The sequence below is a fragment of the Kwoniella pini genome, chromosome 10, assembly GCF_000512605.2.
Source record: "Kwoniella pini CBS 10737 chromosome 10, complete sequence".
NCBI lineage: Eukaryota > Fungi > Basidiomycota > Tremellomycetes > Tremellales > Cryptococcaceae > Kwoniella > Kwoniella pini.
This window is the reverse complement of record NC_091725.1, coordinates 1,234,250-1,252,090: the sequence shown is the minus strand read 5'-3', so window position 1 is coordinate 1,252,090 and position 17,841 is coordinate 1,234,250. Positions and strand designations below refer to the sequence as shown.

The 17,841-nt window shown below is 35.5% G+C and overlaps 8 protein-coding genes across 8 annotated transcripts; 5 read left to right on the top strand and 3 right to left on the bottom strand.

Annotated features, from left to right (window-relative positions):
• Positions 1-137: 137 nt before the first annotated feature.
• On the top strand, positions 138-1,842 carry I206_107269 (uncharacterized protein; the record flags this gene model as incomplete). The annotated part of the gene is made up of 3 exons (XM_019156910.1): positions 138-1,415; positions 1,489-1,596; positions 1,669-1,842. The coding sequence occupies 3 exons, from the start codon at positions 138-140 to the stop codon at positions 1,840-1,842; spliced, it is 1,560 nt and encodes a 519-aa protein (XP_019009628.1).
• A 630-nt stretch (positions 1,843-2,472) lies between these two features.
• I206_107268 (uncharacterized protein) lies at positions 2,473-4,317 on the top strand (the record flags this gene model as incomplete). Its single annotated transcript, XM_019156911.1, has 5 exons — positions 2,473-2,653; positions 2,722-2,762; positions 2,883-3,210; positions 3,276-3,998; positions 4,079-4,317. The coding sequence occupies 5 exons, from the start codon at positions 2,473-2,475 to the stop codon at positions 4,315-4,317; spliced, it is 1,512 nt and encodes a 503-aa protein (XP_019009629.1).
• Positions 4,318-4,465: 148 nt separating this feature from the next.
• On the bottom strand, positions 4,466-6,964 carry I206_107267 (uncharacterized protein; the record flags this gene model as incomplete). The annotated part of the gene is made up of 5 exons (XM_019156912.1): positions 4,466-5,883; positions 5,937-6,116; positions 6,193-6,308; positions 6,409-6,567; positions 6,675-6,964. 5 exons carry the CDS (start codon positions 6,962-6,964, stop codon positions 4,466-4,468), a joined length of 2,163 nt encoding a protein of 720 aa, XP_019009630.1.
• A 558-nt stretch (positions 6,965-7,522) lies between these two features.
• On the bottom strand, positions 7,523-9,152 carry I206_107266 (biotin synthase; the record flags this gene model as incomplete). Its single annotated transcript, XM_019156913.1, has 8 exons — positions 7,523-7,717; positions 7,807-7,923; positions 7,980-8,055; positions 8,115-8,257; positions 8,314-8,423; positions 8,486-8,722; positions 8,783-8,849; positions 8,922-9,152. The coding sequence occupies 8 exons, from the start codon at positions 9,150-9,152 to the stop codon at positions 7,523-7,525; spliced, it is 1,176 nt and encodes a 391-aa protein (XP_019009631.1).
• A 509-nt stretch (positions 9,153-9,661) lies between these two features.
• I206_107265 (uncharacterized protein) lies at positions 9,662-10,157 on the top strand (the record flags this gene model as incomplete). Its single annotated transcript, XM_019156914.1, has 3 exons — positions 9,662-9,819; positions 9,875-9,931; positions 10,004-10,157. 3 exons carry the CDS (start codon positions 9,662-9,664, stop codon positions 10,155-10,157), a joined length of 369 nt encoding a protein of 122 aa, XP_019009632.1.
• Positions 10,158-10,570: 413 nt separating this feature from the next.
• On the top strand, positions 10,571-12,015 carry I206_107264 (uncharacterized protein; the record flags this gene model as incomplete). The annotated part of the gene is made up of 4 exons (XM_019156915.1): positions 10,571-11,146; positions 11,203-11,301; positions 11,362-11,436; positions 11,500-12,015. The coding sequence occupies 4 exons, from the start codon at positions 10,571-10,573 to the stop codon at positions 12,013-12,015; spliced, it is 1,266 nt and encodes a 421-aa protein (XP_019009633.1).
• A 352-nt stretch (positions 12,016-12,367) lies between these two features.
• On the bottom strand, positions 12,368-13,791 carry I206_107263 (uncharacterized protein; the record flags this gene model as incomplete). Its single annotated transcript, XM_019156916.1, has 6 exons — positions 12,368-12,474; positions 12,549-12,652; positions 12,711-12,772; positions 12,849-13,223; positions 13,297-13,374; positions 13,519-13,791. The coding sequence occupies 6 exons, from the start codon at positions 13,789-13,791 to the stop codon at positions 12,368-12,370; spliced, it is 999 nt and encodes a 332-aa protein (XP_019009634.1).
• Positions 13,792-14,780: 989 nt separating this feature from the next.
• I206_107262 (uncharacterized protein) lies at positions 14,781-17,817 on the top strand (the record flags this gene model as incomplete). The annotated part of the gene is made up of 10 exons (XM_019156917.1): positions 14,781-15,136; positions 15,240-15,398; positions 15,460-15,718; positions 15,775-15,854; positions 15,923-16,404; positions 16,457-16,494; positions 16,554-16,883; positions 16,946-17,066; positions 17,130-17,470; positions 17,572-17,817. 10 exons carry the CDS (start codon positions 14,781-14,783, stop codon positions 17,815-17,817), a joined length of 2,412 nt encoding a protein of 803 aa, XP_019009635.1.
• Positions 17,818-17,841: the final 24 nt, after the last annotated feature.

The following is a 17,841-nucleotide window of genomic DNA, read 5'->3' as shown; positions in this document are numbered from 1 at the left end:
TTTTACTTTTCAAACGTACTTACTATTCCACCTGCTGTCCATCTAGGTTCGACATTTTTACTCTTTAGCAAACTCGACCGACCGTCCTTGTCTAAAATCATTTCTTTCATCACCTCCCCAACAGCTAATATTTCTCCATGTCAGTCCGCTCAACTACACCAACGTCTAGACCACTAGAAACGCTTAAACGTTTACCTCCAAATAAAATGACCACACCTTCAGCAAAGAGAGCACGCGTTTCAATTGCTCGAGAACCAATGACACCACATCCATCATCAGATATCGAGGAAGCTCAATTCCCTATGAAATTCACTGCTGTACCAATAAGAGTTCTCCATGGAGAACCAATGACACCTTCTACATCAACCGTAGCTTTCTCTTCGTCACCGAATCGACGCATGATGTTATCTTCATCACCTACTAGATTTGCTCGTACATGTAGTAAATCTGATATTACATTCGATCACGATATAACATTGACAGAAGGAACAAGTTTGATATTTGGTCGTCATCGACATTCCCATTCCAATTCAAATAAATCATCTTCATCTTCAATCTCTTCCAGTATCCCTTCTCATCTCCTTCCTCTTTTAGCTCACCCAGAAAACCAAAGTACTGTTATTCACTTGTCAAAAGATGCTTCCCACGCCTCACGAGTACATGCTTTGATTGAATTGATCAAAGCACGAGAATCAGATCAAAAAGATATAATTAGAATAATAGTAATCGGACAAAATGGTATGAAAGTGAAAATCACTAATAAAAAGAGAGGAGTAAGATTATTGCAAGGTCAAAAATTCGATTTGGCTTTAACACCACATCAATCTGCTGAATTAGATTTCTTCGGATCAAGAGTCTTGATTAGAGTTCCTCCAACTTTTGCCTTCTATGCAGACGAAGACCGAGAAAGACTATTCTCATCCAGTCCAATAAGTCAAAGAAACGATATGCTCCCCAATTTGGAAAGTTCAATGCCCCCTTCAAGTCCACCCATGTTACCAATTGATATGGACGATGAAGTGTTATCGGAACTTGAACCTGAAGCGGAAGCAATCGCACCTCGACTTGAAATTTCAACGGCTGAACCAAGTGCTGAGCACGAAGAAGAAGATAAACAATCCAGAGCTTCCTCACCTCTATCACCAGCTTCTGAATCTAGATTATCACCTCTTCCAGACTTGGCAGAACCTGCACAACCGTCAATTTCCACTGAAGTAGTACCAGAAGGTGAAGAAGAAAAACAAGTAAAAGCTGAACGAATTGAAGCGGTAATAACCAAACCATCAAGTAGAGCAAGTTCACCGATCTTACCAGTACCTTCTTCTGTGGATCTACAAGCTATAATAGCTTCAACAGTTGTATTTTCAGGATCAAGTAAATTGAGCTTACCAGATCTTGTTAAACATATGCTCGAGGTGAGTGTTGACTTTTGTCAAATTGATAATAATGGATATTGTTTACTAATTTCTGAATTTTATAATTGGGTAGTCTCAACCAAGTTTAAAAGAGCACGGATCTGAAAAAAATTGGTCCGCATGGGTAGGAGATGCATTGGAGAATAACGAAATGTTCGGTAAAGTTGAGCGACATGGTAAAGTAAGTTTAATACATACTTACATATCAATTTTTAATTGTTTCTCGCTGAACCTATGCTTCTTTGCTTTTCAGGACGCATCAGGTCACCCATTATTACCTCATTATTACTATAATCCAGCTGCTGATCCAGATGTCTCTCGAGCTAAAGAACTAGGAGCATTGGTCAGACCATTAAGGACAGCTCAAAGAACAGGTGGCAAAGTAATTGATTGGAGACCTGTAGGAAGAGGTAGAAGGCATATGTAGAGGATTTTGATTGATTTGATTTTTGACTCTGTTTCGTTCCTTGCTTGTAAGATGTGATTGCTATACAACGATTGTTTCATGCCTCAATATTCGTTCCTTGTTCCTTGATGCTAGATAATGCAGTATTTGTTCAAACCCATGAAGCGTGGTATAAACTCCATGTTTTAGCAAATCAGTGCAGTATATATGAAGTTGAGTAAGACCGTAAAGGCATAATAAATATACTTACACATTTGACCGTGTTTTCTCGATGTTGCGGTCAATGGCCTTCTTCCATGTGGCACAATGCGATGAAAAATACTTGTTGAATATATCCTTTGTTGTCAAAATATTTTACGATCCTTTCATCATTGAAAGCGATGATCATTAGAGAGTGGTCGAAATGTTGAATTAGATTATGTACAAGTATGGTCAAGTTAAACTCCACTTATTTTAGATAATTTTTTAATATGATACTCATTATACGAAGTACGATGAGATAAAATAATCATCTAGAATAATAGTATAAAGAAATAAAAGAGATTCATATCAATTTCATTCTGATCAAACAAAGAAGAAAAGGGAAACAACACCACCGTTAATAAAAGGTAACTTTGGTATAAAATAGAAAAAAAATAATTTGAAAACAAAATGTCCTGTGAACCTTCGACAAAAGTTGACAAGCAGAATAACAATAAAATCGGAAATGATAAATTTGAAATTTTAATAGTTGGTGCAGGTATAGCTGGATTATCATTTTTATATAATTTAAAACAAAGTAAATTTTTTAAAGAAGGTAAAATAAATTATCGTATAATTGAAAAAAGGAAAGGTAAGTTTTTCAAAGATTATTAAAATTCATATATTGATTTTTTTCGGTTTTTCCTTGGGGGGGAGTAGAACCTGGATTAGAATTAGGTTATCCAATTCATTTATCATCAGTAGGTTTTAATTTTAAATTAAATTAAATTAAATTTAGATCATTTCATTGATAAATCTTATTTGTTTGATTTGATTTGATTTGATTTGATTTGATTATGTTTGTTTTGATCATTTAAAAGGAAAGTCGTAAATTATTAGAAAAAACTTTAATAAAAAAAGATTTAATTAAATTAAAAAAATATCAAAATAAAATTCCAATTTATCATGATGGAATAACAATTTCTAATTCAAATAAAAATAAACAAGTTTATAAATTAATTAGAGAACCAAATAAAAGAACAATGATTGAACGTAAAGATTTATTAAACATTTTTAAAAATTCAATTATTGAAGAAGAAAAAGAAATTGAATATAATAAAGAAGTAATTGAATTAAATCAAATTGAAAATAATAAAATTGAAGTAATTTTGAAAGATGGTGAACGATTAAAAGTAAATTTACTTATTGGTAAATTTAATCTTCAAATTATAATTTGATTTCACCATGAATTATTATACTAATAAACTCTTCAGGTGCAGATGGAATGTTCTCTTCTATTCGTAAATTATCTTCTAATTTAAATGGACAACCAAAAAAACAAAAACAAGATTTACTTGAAAATTTACCTTGGACTGTAATTAATTTTAAAACTTCTTGTATTCAAGTTTTAAAATGGATTAAGGATCCATATGGAATAAATACAATTTATGGAAATGGATTTTCAGCTACTTTGATTCCACTTGATTCGAATAATGATAATGATGAGGAAGATGAAATTGATATATCAAGGAATGAGGTAGAACAACAAATCGACGAGGAAGACTTACGAATTAATTATGAAACTAATCAACCATTTTCAAATTCAAATAAAAATGAAATTGATCATTCTAATGAATTAAATACTAGTAAAGCTGACACAACTAATACTCATCATGAACTTAATCAACCTAATTCAGTATATATAGCACTTACTATCCCTTCAAATTGGGATATTAAATCTAAACATTTTATTAATTCGAAATTTCTAGATGATTTAAAAAAATCAAAAGAATGGAAAGATAAAAAAGAATTTAAATTATATAGTTTAAAAAAAACTTTTACAGGAAAATTTGAAAATATTATTTTAATAGGTGATTCTTCACATGGTACAATACCATTTTGTGGAAGTGGTACAGGTAATGCAATTTTAGATTCAATAAAATTAATTAAAATTTTAAAAAAATATTTTGAAAATGAAAATGAAAATGATAAAAAAAGTAAGTTAAAGTTTTATTTTAAAAATTCAATTTTCAATTCTTAATTATTTATTCATTAATGATTTAAATTTATATTTTAGATAATCTTAATTTTTTACTTAATGAATTTAAAAAAAATATAAAAAAAAGAAATGATCCAATTATTAAAGAATCTAAAAAGATTTTATGGTTAATTCAAGGATCTAATCAATTTTCAAAATTAATTAGATTTTTAATTTTCCCTTTATTGAATTTTAAGGAAAAGTTGATTGGGGATAGAGATAAAATCGAGAAAGAATTGAGAAATGTTATTGAGAATGATCGGCAGGGTATACATTAATTTAAAAGTAGGAATGATCAGCTGTCTTTTATATCTATTTCATAAGAAATAAACCACTGTTTATATAATTTCATTCATACATTAACCATTCTAACATGTATAACGAATATTTTCAATCAAGATCAACCACCATCAGTATAAATCTTCATCACTTCTGTTGAATAGCAATTCTTAAACTTTCATATAATTCACTCATACCTTCTTCTCCAGTTACATATTTACCTTGATTAGCTAATTCCCAGCCTGCTTCTGTATCACTTTCAAATTCTCTTTCTCTTTCTCTTTCTTCGTAGATTTTCGATTTTTTACTTTTCGTATTTGAATATAATCTTGAATCATCCCTTAATCCACCACTTAAATGAGGTAAAGTTTTTTGTTTAATTAAATCATATTCTTCTTCTTCTTCTCTTAATGAATTAGAAGATATTGAGGATTTAGTTAAACTTCTAATTCTAGGTTCAGGTAATGGTCTATTTTTATTTTCATTAAATTTAGGATCAAATGGATTTGTTAATTCTCTACTCTTATTTGAAAGGTATGATTCATTATTTCTTTGATTATTTGGACGTTCATTTGACGACCTTCTTGATGCAGTTGAATATAATGTACGGTCTGAATATTTCCTAGAATTTTCATAATTGTCTAAATCTCTTGATAAGAAGTATAAATTTCGATCTGGTATTGAATTTGATGATTGTCTATTTGGAATTGAGTAGGACGATTCTCGATCAAAGTATGCCGATTCTCTTCGACTTCTATCTTTTGATTTGGGTTTATCGTATTCGTCATCATACCAACCGCCTATCCCACTTGATGATCTTCTACTAGTGGAATAGAAATCTTTTGACTTTTTATCTCTTCTGCGATATTCATCCCTCCTATCGTAATGCCCTCTAGAGCACCTTTCCGTATCATTGCACCTGTGTCTTCTTTCTCTTTCTCTATATCTCTCATCCTCTATATACCTTCTCTCGTCTACCCTATCAGATCGCTCATGATTCACTTTGGGTATACGAGTAAACCTCTCCTCATCTTTACAATACCTCTCCCTCTCGGAAGATCTATCAGAGCACTGTCTACCTTTATTTCCTAAAGAAGGTATGACATAATCTCTTTCGTTAGCATAGTCATTCTTAATAACTTCAATACCTTTTGTTACTGTTGAGAATGATTGAGAAATTGGTAAACCTGTTGAAGCTTTTTCTTTAATTACATCTTGCCAATTTTTCTCAACATCTTTATCTATATTTTTATTATTATTTAATACAGATCCATTCTTTTTAAATACTTTTGATCTTGCACAATAAATTAAAGAAATTATAAAAATTATTCCACAAATCGTTATTGGAAGTGCTATTACTTTTATACCAATTTGAGAATTTTCTTTTACTGTTGCTATGTTTCCTGCTATTTCTGAAGCAGCTGCAATATTCGAATTAGAATTAGGTTTTATTATAGATTGAGTTGATATAGGTAAATAAGGAGGTAAAGTTGCTTGTAAAGGAGATTGAATTTGAGGTTGAGAATTCATAGAAGTGTATAAAGTGATAGTTGATATTGGAGTGGCTGAAGTGGACATGAATTTAGTTCATATTCATTGTAATGCATATTCAACTTACCTTTGATAGTACTTTTGGATTTACCGGAAGTAATAATTGATGTGATTATTTCAGTACTATCAGTTAAATCACCATTAATACCAGTATTTAGGTCGTTCAGGCTGACTGATGCCGTCGAAAACGCAGTAGTAATCGATGTAGGGCTAGTAAGTGAAGTGGTAACGGGTGAAGCAAGGTATGCTATCATCATATTGTATTTATAAGTGATTATACTATCGATTTATCAATTTGTTGAGGTTTAAAAACAAAAACTCACCATTGGGTGAACCACTATTACCTTGTAAACCAAAAACAGGAGAATTAAACATTTTTCCATCAGAATTTAAAGATAAATAAAGTTTTTCAATAGTCTGTGAAATTATTGGCATTGTCCTAGTAAATCAAAAAATCAAAATTTTACAAAAATCATCGTTAAAAACAAATTTCCAAATATAAAAATATTTAAAAGAAGATTATACAGGAATAAACTTACACAATTGTTGAAAAAGTTTGATTTTGATCTTGATTTTGATTTTGATCATTAACATTTTCAATTATTGGCCAAGTTTCATCACCACAATCAGGTGTATTTAAATTTAAATTAAAAGTACATAATGAAATTGAAGGTGAATTTAATTTATTATTTGATTTCCTATTTAATATCTTAAAATGATCAACATTTATATATCCTTAAATCAAATTGATAGGTGAAAAAAAAAAAAATCCCTTTTTGATATTGATAAGATAAAAAGAATTTACCAAATTACTTTTAAAGGTTTACCAGAATATGATAAATCTCCATTTAAAGGTGATAACCATCTAAATTCATTTTCATTTGATGTATTATAATTTGCATTTTCATTTTCATTTTCATTTTGATTTTGAACTTGATCATTATCATTATATTGATCATAATTATTAGAATTATAATCTTCATTATCTTCATTTTCAGAATATCTTTTACCTTCTACTTTCAAAATCATTATTGATAATAAAGGTAAGATTAAAAATAAATAGGTATACCTTCTTTTCATTTGGGAAGGTGACATATTGCCTATCAAAGGCTTATTGTCGGAAAACGTTGTAAATTGAGGGAAACAATCAATATCCCTTTACCTCAATTACAAAGTATCTTATCGCAAAAGTCAAGGAGAATGAAATGATAAAGCAAAAAGATCAGACGCCAGCGTCTTCTATGATTAGTATATTTTGAGTATCGCAGAGGAAAAAAGGGGAGAAAAAGGGGAAAGAGGAGGAGAAAGAGAATAAAAAAAGTAGACAGCAACGCGACGATCAAAAGAGAGTATTCTCTTCAAGTCAATCATTGCTGAATTACCTTGTATTGTCAAAATCAACTCAACTCTATACTTCATATCTGACGCATCTAGATTAACTCATATACCGCGAGGCAAGTTATGATCCAATCGAGAACAGTAGATTAGTGTCATATCGCGTCAGTCCAAATCGTAATCCCTTCATTGATCCGACATAGTATTAGTAATCAAAGACTTGTCTCACCTAATTTGCATTTTGATGCATATATACAAGATGATCCATATATTGTCCAAATAGCCCATCTAATGCACGCTACTCCCTTTCTTCACATCTTAATAGCTAACACCATGTAAAGCTTGTTGTTCTTTAGTCATCATAGGCGTAGCTACTGATTCTGCATCTTCGAATGATCTTTGTCCTCTCAATCCCCATCTACCTAACATAGCTTTATCTTCATCCCATCCTGAACAAGGAGTAGTTAACATTTTTTCTCCAGTGAAGATTGCATTAGCTCCTGCCATGAATGCCTATAACGAAACGATCAGCGTCTCATCCTTACTCCAATCGAAGAAAAGAGAATTCTATTCGACTTGGCGGTTGAGATTCGGGAACTCACCATAGCCTGTTCAGTCTCCGAGAAAGTATGTCGTCCTGCTGCCAATCTGATGATAGTCTTGGGCATCACTATACGAGCAGTAGCGATAGTTCTTAGCACGGTGTGGACTTTGACGGGCTATAGGTGAGTGTCGTGAGCTAACGTTCGACTTAAACTCCGGATTCGTAGCTCACATCGTTGTTCTCAAGTGGTGTACCTTCGATGGGCACAAGAGTGTTGACAGGAAAAGATTCAGGATGTTGTGGTAACCTGCCAAACATTTCTCATCAGCCGTGCTTTGTCCATAGCAAGACAAGTCGACAGCTCACCTGGATACTTCATGTATCAATCCCACTCTATCCTCATCCTGTTCTCCCAAACCTAGAATGCCACCTGAACAAACTGATATACCAGCTTCTCGTACAGCTTCAATAGTAGCTAATCGTTCATCATATGTACGAGAGGTGATCACCTATATCCAAGAATTTATCAGCTTCTCTCTTTATCCAAACCATCTGAATGACTCACCTCGGGATAGAATTCTCGAGAAGTATCGAGATTGTGGTTATAAGCGCTCAAACCAGCTTCTTTCAATCGACGAGCTTGTTCAGGTGAAAGCATTCCCAATGTTGTACAGACTGGTGAAGGTCACTTAGTCAATTCGGTTTCACTAACACTGTATTGAAGATGCTCGACTTACCTTCCATTCCCATACCCCTTACTTCACTGACCATTTTTAAGATTTTCTCGAAGCCAGATTTTCTACCTGCCAAATCTCTCCATGCAGCACCCATACAAAATCTCGTACTTCCATTGGCTTTTGCTTCTTTTGCAGCTTTGATAACTGGATCAATATCTACAAGACGAGAAGCTTTGGTAGGTGTTTTGTAAGATGAAGATTGAGAACAATATTTGCAATCTTCTGAACAACCTCCAGCTACATTATATTAATTAATTAGCTAGTTTTCCAACAATATGAGGTAACGGTTAAACACACTCTTAATGTTCATGAGAGTACAAAGTTGAACTCTAGAAGCATCTTGATGCATTCTATGTACAGTAGCCTAAATTGTTTCCTCTGGATCAGCTCACATAGCTCAATTGGGCATGTATAATGCTACAGGATTCAAACATACAGCTCTGTAAATAGATTCCATCAAAGGGGCATCAAAAATCTTTTGAATTTCTGATCTTCTCCAATCATGTCTAACATCACCATCTACGTATCTTGGTCTAGATTGAGTACTTTGTTGAGAAGGAGTAGGTGGTAAATAAGGTGGATCGACAGCTACTGCGTGTCCTCTTGTTCCTCTCACCAAGGGAGCTATAACTGTTGGTCGAAGTGCTTTCGTTGCTATTCCTACCATCTTCTATGCTATTCTCCTGTGAGTCGTGAGTAAAGTCTGAAAGAGAAGAAAGAAAGGAAAGAAGATGTATAATAGGAATATGAACGGAGAAAGGAATAATGCATTTAATCTGGTTATCTTAAACTTAAATCCACTCAATTCGGGTTCATTTATTTGGGGGGGAAAAGGTGATTACGAATTAATTTGTTAGTTATTTAACGGAAGTAAACTATACCGATTACAATATTTCTAATCAGCTCGTAATATTGTAATGTCCGCTTCAGATTGAATCCCTTAATCCTTGATTAACCGGGTAATGTGCTTTCCACCAATTCCGACTTTGCTTTTACTCACCCATCTGTCGAATTGAATGAAAGAACGGGACCCCGATGAAACCCCGCTTTCTATTCGATTTCATCTTATCTTTCTGATTGGGAACATAGCAAGAGTAAGAGCTAAAGTATTTCTTACGGTCATTTTCCATATAATATGGATCAATCGAAATAAATCATTACTTGTAATACTAATCGATGCCAATGCATAAAGAAGTCGAAACTTGTTCAAATCAGGATTTACATTATTTACCATCAAATCAACCTGTTTTCAGTTGTAAAAATTGCTCATGCGTAATAGCTTTACAAGATGAATTATGTTCAAAAGGATTCACAGGTAGCTCAGGTACAGCATTGTAAGTGTGATCTCAGCACATGGTGAACATTTCATTGACGGGAACTCCTTATCAGTTTGATGAATTCTACTATAAACACTAATTTGGGTGAAAAAGAAGAACGTAAATTGATGTGAGATTTGCTGATTTATGTACTGTACCTTTTGACAAAGGGTCATGCTAATCTATTCATGATTCATGATAGAACTGGAACTCATACTTGTGCGGATTTACTCTGTGCATCATGTGGAACCTCTCTTGGCTGGAAATACCTTAAAACACCTACTGCTGAACAGAAGTATAAGGAAAATAGGTATATATTGGAACAGGCTAGAGTGGTCAAGGAGAATAATTGGTAATTCGAAGGAGTGGATGTCTCTTGTTGTTTCATAGGATTAGTTGTAAATTTTAGTGTTTTATGAACTTTCGTAAGTCGTATTTTTGGTTGTACTTATCGAATCTACTCTGGTTCTACTTTTGTTGTTATTGCTACTTGCACATGTTTTATTGACGAATGAACCGATGTATTCAAATACTTAAGGAGAATCATTCAGAGGTCTATCCATTCTTTTGGTTTGTCGATTTCAATGAATAAACTCAAATCACGCACTGACCATCTGCGCGTAAAATACTAATAGAATTCGTCATCAAACATCGATATGCCAAATAGACTAAGCTTATTCTCCCTTCTTCTCAACTTTCTCACCTCATTCTTTCCGCTCTTCCTTCTTCCTTTTCCTGATATCTTGATGTTAAACACCTTTGTTACATAATGAAACGCCAACGAGATACCTCGTCTTCTTCGCAACCTTCATCCTCACGACCACGTACAAGGCCTAAACTTGATTTGTCCCACTGGACTCGCATTCAAAGTCCCCGTCACTTCTCACAATCGGCTCCAGCCCTCAATCGATACAGATCCGACCACCTTAAACAACCTCAAATATTGGCAGAAGATGAATACTCGGCACCCAGCCGAATGGAGTCATTTTGTCCCTCATCTTCTGAACGAGAGCGCAACGTCGAAATCAGCAACGACCAAAATGATGGACATAACCCATCCAATTACGATTTCTCAGACGATTTACCTCCTTTGACTCATTCACCTACACCTCCTTCGTCCACTTCCGAATCAGAATACATATTCGTCGATAATTTCTCACTTCGACCCTTATTAGGATGGACAACAGTCAAGAGAATCAACTATAAATCAAGATTAGTCAACAATACTATAATCGGTATTAGTGAAACAAATGTACAGATCAACAATTTGACGGCCCAAGTATTTAGTGGAATGGCCGATATGAAAGCGGTTGTATGGCAAATGTTTCGACCTTGCGGAAAGATCGTATGTCTACTCCTAAGTCTAGTCACCTCACACTTGCTGATTTCGTACTTCGTTAGATCTCAATTACGGTTTTCAGAGAATATGAAAATCTGTACTTTCATAATATTCAGGTCGATTTCGAAGATGCTGGTGGCGCTACTCGAGCTTTGTCCTTGGTTCGTCATTCAGCTCGCCTTCTCTTAGCCATCTAACAGGATCGAGCTGATTTGATACAGCATCGAATTTATTTTCACAACTTACTTTGGAGAAAACTTCGTATTACCAGAAAAACTTACAATCAAGCTAATTGGGTATATGCCGATTTCTTGCTGAAAACCTACTGTCGTGAGCTGACGTGAGTGTGAAACGTCCAGCGTCTTGTACGTCCGTCGGAACTTCCTCGACTTCAAAATAGCCTCCTCAACCTCAACAAACTTAATACAGTATTACCAGCTCGATTTGAGGCTGAGTATTCTGGACTGTTCCCTACAAACGATAATGTAATACCTTTGCGCCGATTCGAAGAATATCGATCATTTACCGAATTGGGCGATGTTTATACTCCACTAATACTTACTTTTGGGGAAACAACACATGATAGGGGATCTAAATTCGCTCTGGCGTGGAGTACGCCAAGCCCCTCCTCAATTACGGACGGATATAAGTCCGACATAAAAGATCTTGCTAAGACTAATGCTAGAAAAGCAGAAATACTCAAGAGGATCCAATTGGAGAAAGCCAGAAACGGAAATGAAGATCAGGTTCATTCGGATCTACTTGAATTGATGCAACATCGAGAATCATTCGAATACAAGAACCCCCTGCGGAGTCCAAGCGACAAGGACAGGTATACAGCTCACCAGGTTAACAAGCTTGGAAGGCCTTGGTAGCTGAGTCTCATGAAGATAGATAGGCGAAGTTTATCGCAAAGTTCGAAGGAAATGTGGTTTATTTACAAGTGACTTGCATATTATTGTATCTTAGTTGGGTTGTAAAATCTCATATGGCTGGATTGTACCGAAATTTATATGATGCATCGAAATGTAAATTGTCCATGTAAATTCATTCATATTACAGAACCGTAAAAGGTTTTAGTAATGATCTTATATTATATATACAACGAAAATCCTTCTTTCTCTTTTTTTCAGCGGATAGCAAGTATTCTAATCATCTATATACACTAATCCTTCACCTGATATCTCCTTTTGGGAGTCCATTTTGAGTTGCGACATTGAGTTTTATTTACCATTCCAATTCATCTGGGAAATATTTCTTGATCAAACCTTGATAATATTCTTTCAAATCTTCAACTACAGGAGGAGCATCGGATTTAGAGTATAAATCGTATGCTAAAGTGATGGTATTTCACATCAGATCGTTAGGTTCATATTATAAGTGAAACCACAGGATTAGGGTGACTTACGATTGAACGCTCTAACAGCTTTCAAAGCTTGTTCATCCTCTTCAACCATGAAATTTCTGTATGCGTTAGATCCTGCTCGATGCCATGGGTAGAAAGAATGATATCTATGATGTAACAACACTAAGCATATTGAAGTGAAATCAAAAAAGAATGATAAATTACCTTATCATCCATAAACCTTCTTTAGGTAATTTCGATTGTGTTTTACAAATATGATAAAGATACTATTTATCAAAAACATAACATAATAAGTTAGTTTGAAATTTTCATGCGTTTCATGGATTGATTGATTGAACAAACCTCATCATGTCCAAAAGAAATCATAACATTTTCTAATCCACAATTAGGTTTATAAATTCCATTTTCAGTTTGCAATTCTTTATTATAATAATCTGGATTTTTTTTAAAACTTTTTGAACCATAAATAATTTCTTCAGAATATTTACAACCAACAATAAAAGTATCTCCAACTACATCCCATTGACCATCTGCACCGAAAAAACATAATAATTTACCTAAATCATGAATTAAACATGTTAATTGCATCCATTCTGGTTTACCATCTTTTCTTGCTGCTTCTGCTGCTTGTAATGCATGTATAATTTGTGGAACTGTTGTATCTGGATCACTTTCATCTATTAATGTATTTAATAATTCTAATGCTTCCCATACTCCCTATAAATTTTCATTTTTTTTTTTTTATAAATTAGTTACAAATTACGAAGATAAAAGTATATATTTTACTTACCATTCTTGCTCTTACTGTTTCTTTAAATTCTTTTCTTATACGTAAATTGTATTCAAGAGTTTGTTTAGTATGTTGTTCCTATAATACAAAAATAGTAAGTTAAGTTCCCATTTTCTCTGATTGTATTTGATTGTAGAAATAATCAATCATTCTTAACGGAAATAGAATTGCAAATAGTATGGTTTTGATAGTGATGTAAAAGAATTAAAAGACGAAACATACATCATAAAAATTCTTTACTCTATCACAAGCATTTTCATATTGTCTAAAACCTGTTTTATCTTTTTCACTATCAAATTTACTTTCACCATCAAAATCAAATTCTTCTTCTAATGCTTTTTGAATTTCAATATCATTTTTACCTTGTTCTTTTAATTGTTTAATATGTGATTTTTTTAAATTAAGTAAATTTACTTCATCAATTTGATCTGAAATTTCATCAAGTGTTTTTGCTTTATTTTTTAAATATTCTGTTACTTCTGGTGCTTGTACCATTTTGTTTTTGTTCTAATGGATATATGAAAACTGAAAATAAAAGCTTTGATGTTTTTCAATTAATACTAAATTATAGATAAAATTTGATCTACGAGGGGGAAAACTCATCAAACTTCCTTTTGATCTTATATACACTTCATTACCTCGTTGGAGCATTTTAAACATGTGTTGAAAAACATCACTCCCCGGTCCGGCACCGGTGAGAACCATATTCGTCTTCAAAAAGATGATGATTTTGTCAATGATGATCGTTTATAAAGTCCGTATCGGAAGGTATATCAATTACTCCGCCTAAAACGTAAAATCCGGATTTATCAGGTGGACAGGGAGAAAAGCAGAGAAAACGGTTTGGAAAGAGGGAATGATCGGAATCCGGGTGACAGGTCCGATATCGGAAGCCAAGTATCGTTTGGCTCCGATCCGGAGTTTTAGTAACTTGACGTATTTAAGCTTAGCCAATTGACGATTCTGCGTTTGGTTTTTCGATCTAGCTTCGTAATTCAATATATAGTAGGTCACTTAGGACATACATGAGTACTGATGTATGACGAGAACCGCATATGTTTCGTATCGGATTCAACAGAAACGCGATCGGTCTTCTGAGGTACGAAATTCGTAAAAGAAGAAGCCTCGACCTTCGACACGCTCAGCGCGCGCACTTGAGCTACCCTTGGCAGAGAATTCGAGTCCCACTACGATAGTAGCGCTTTGACTGCTCACGCTGGTTCTCACCATCTTGCTGATCCACGAGCGAGGGTCGTCTCAAATCATATCGAAATGAGAGGTACCCGGACAAGGAGACATATGTCACGTGATTGGTCATCTGGATGCACGTGACTGGCTACCTAGTGACGTTTCCGAGCGATCTGATCGGTTGAGATACAACCGTGCTCTACATTGTCATTCATAAAGGTTTCAATCAACCTCGCTTGGAATTTGCATTAAAACATTGACGGACTAGCATCGAGAATAGAGGAGATATAGACAGGATGCCCTCTTTACCTATACTGTGTTTTAACGACGTCTATCGAGTCTCACAGAAATATAATGCTCAACCAGGTGCTCCAGACGATAAATCAGGTGGTACAACAATAAACGTATCTCAATTCGCTCAACTTCTATTCAACGAACGAAATAAATGGCCAGAAAAATCTTCCTCTACCTCTTTGAATGGATCGAAGGGTAAAGAGAAGGAGACGGAAAAAGATGGATTGGTACTTTTTGCTGGAGATGTGTTTAATCCTTCTGTAGAAAGTAGTATATCAAGAGGAAGTCATATGGTACCTTTACTAAATGCTTTGGAGTTGGATGTAGCTTGTGTAGGCAATCATGACTTTGATTTTGGGTAAGTAATCCTTTCCTCCATGATCAGTTTCCGGGTGGCTCAACTTCCCTTCTTACTGGATTACGAGTCCACAAAGAAGCTGATCCCAATGTATACACAATAGATATCCACATTTAACAAAATTGATTGAATCCACTAGCTTCCCCTGGCTTCTATCCAACATTATCGATGAGCGGACAGGTAGTGTACCGGATACGTTGAACAGGTTTTGGATAACAGAGAGGTGTGGTTTGAAAATAGGTGTTATCGGTCTGGTAGAGCAGTATGTGCCTTCATCGCATTCTGCCATGCTTTTGATTTAAGCTGAAACTCTAGCGTGATAGAGATTGGATAGCGACTATACCTTCATGGCCGAAATCTTTTAAATATCGACCAATGAAAGAGGTCGCCTTGGAACTTTCAAAGGAACTGCGTGATCCTAACGGTCCACATAAAGTAGATCTCATCATCGCTCTAACTCATTGCAGAGTGCCCAACGATATCAGACTATGTAACGAATTGGGAGCAGTAGCGAATAAAGATGGCGTGGAGAACGAACATGGTGTCGATCTTCTGATCGGTGGCCATGATCATATCTACTATGTGAGTCAATCCTTTCCAACTCAGTCTAAACGGTTTAAGCTAATTGGAATCGGCAGATCGGGAAAGGAAATACATCTTGGGAAGGGTACTCAGGAAGACATGATGCACCTGGAACGACCGAAGATAAAGGTGTGAGGTGAGTTTGTCGTCTTCCTTCATTCTCCTTTCTTCTCCGTGGATCGCTTATCTGATGAAAATGGACAGGTTGATAAAGTCAGGAACCGACTTTCGAGATCTCACTTCAGCTGTTCTAGAGCTTACACCAACGAGAGAAGGTTCAATAAGGCGTCATATAATAACAGATTTAAAGGGGAAACATTTATATGTACTACCTTCATCACCTTCTTCAGATTCCTTCGATTCTATGGTCAAATCCCTTTTAGCAAGCGTATCAGAAGCGATCCAGAAACCAGTTTGTTTCACCTTATCACCATTTGACGCTCGGTCAGAGATAGTAAGGACTCAGGAGAATGGATTAGGGAATTGGATCGCAGATGTTCTTCTGCATGCCTACGCGGAAAGTCTTTTTGACAAAGGGAAATCTGACGAAAAGGGAGTTGCGGAGGACAATGAGAGAATGGAAGGAAAATGCGAAGATGGTGCGGACGCTGTTATCATTTGTGGTGGAACGTTGAGAGGCGATTCTCAGTACGGTCCGGGCAAGATAACCCTAGGCGATATACTAGGTGAGGTGCAGCGGAAGCAAAGGTAATGAAAATCAGCTAATCTGGGTTTCAGAGATATTGCCATTCGAAGATCCAGTAGTTTGTCTCGAGGTATGCTGGCGACACAATTCCGAATTGGAAAGACTCTGAGCTGATATGACTTTACGCAGATTGACGGGAAAGGAATCTGGGATACATTCGAGGGAGCTCTTTCCAAATGGCCAGCCCAAGAAGGTCGATTCCCCATTATATCTGGATTGGTTGTAAAATGGGATCACACAAGGCCGCCAAATCAACGAGTGATCTCGATACACCAACTGAAAAGGCCGATTCACGGGAAAAATGACGACGACAATGATGAAGAAGAAGACGAGATCGAGGACCCGCGAGATTTTGTAGACTTCAAAGAGCAAGAAGATGGAACGAGAGTAGTGGTAAAGCAAAAGAAATTGGAATTAGGTGACGAAGTCAAGAACGATGAATCCAGGATATATCGAGTTGTAGGTTGTCCATCTTAGAGGCTCCTGCTCAGTGACATCAACTGATTCACGGTTCCCTGCAGATCACTCGAGAATACATGGCATTGGGTTATGATGGGTTTGACGCGTTGAAGAATCGAAAGTTCGTTGTCGATGACGAAAATGGCCAGATCATGAGTAGTATCCTTCGGTCTTTCTTGCTTGGTAAGCAATGAACTACATGCGCTTGACCAGGTTATCGGTACTTATTGGATTTGAGTATACTAGGCTCTTCATACATCTTCCGACATAAGCAATTGGAATCAGCAGCAGCAGCCCATCTTTCCTCTCGGACTGATAAGGTCCTTTCGAGAGCAAGAAATCAACATCAACATTCTCCAACCTCCTCTGTTTCTTCGTCTCCACAATCAACTAAATCTTTCCTTTCTCCACAAAATTCCCATCATGCCGCTATGCAAAATAGCGGTATACTTAGTCCTGTCTCGGAACGCTCCACAGGTTCTGCTTGGGGTGTACTTAAAAGACATGTTGTTCAGCATGATTGGAGTACAATCAGAGATGCATTACATGTGGCTAAGAATGAACATATGAGTAGTGTTGACGAAGTTGTGAGTGCTTCGATCTAGCATTCCGATTGGACTACTTTCATCACACAACACGTGAATCAGTATGTTCTTGCAGCTGACGATAATGATGATATAAATGATAGGCCGGCCAAGCAATGCGTCAACAGAAACAGGCTAAACCTTCTGCACCCCACATGCCTGGACAGTGGGAATCAAGATCGACTACTCCATTACCTATTCCTGATTCTGACAAACCTGCTAAAGGCGCACAGAATGATATTTTGGTAAATCAAGAGAAAAGGGAATTGGATAACCTCAGTGATGATTTAGCGATTGTCTGTCCATTGATTGATGGGCGAATGAAAGATGTGAGCGCAGATAAAGATTGATCAGTTTTCCTTTTGCGGATAAAC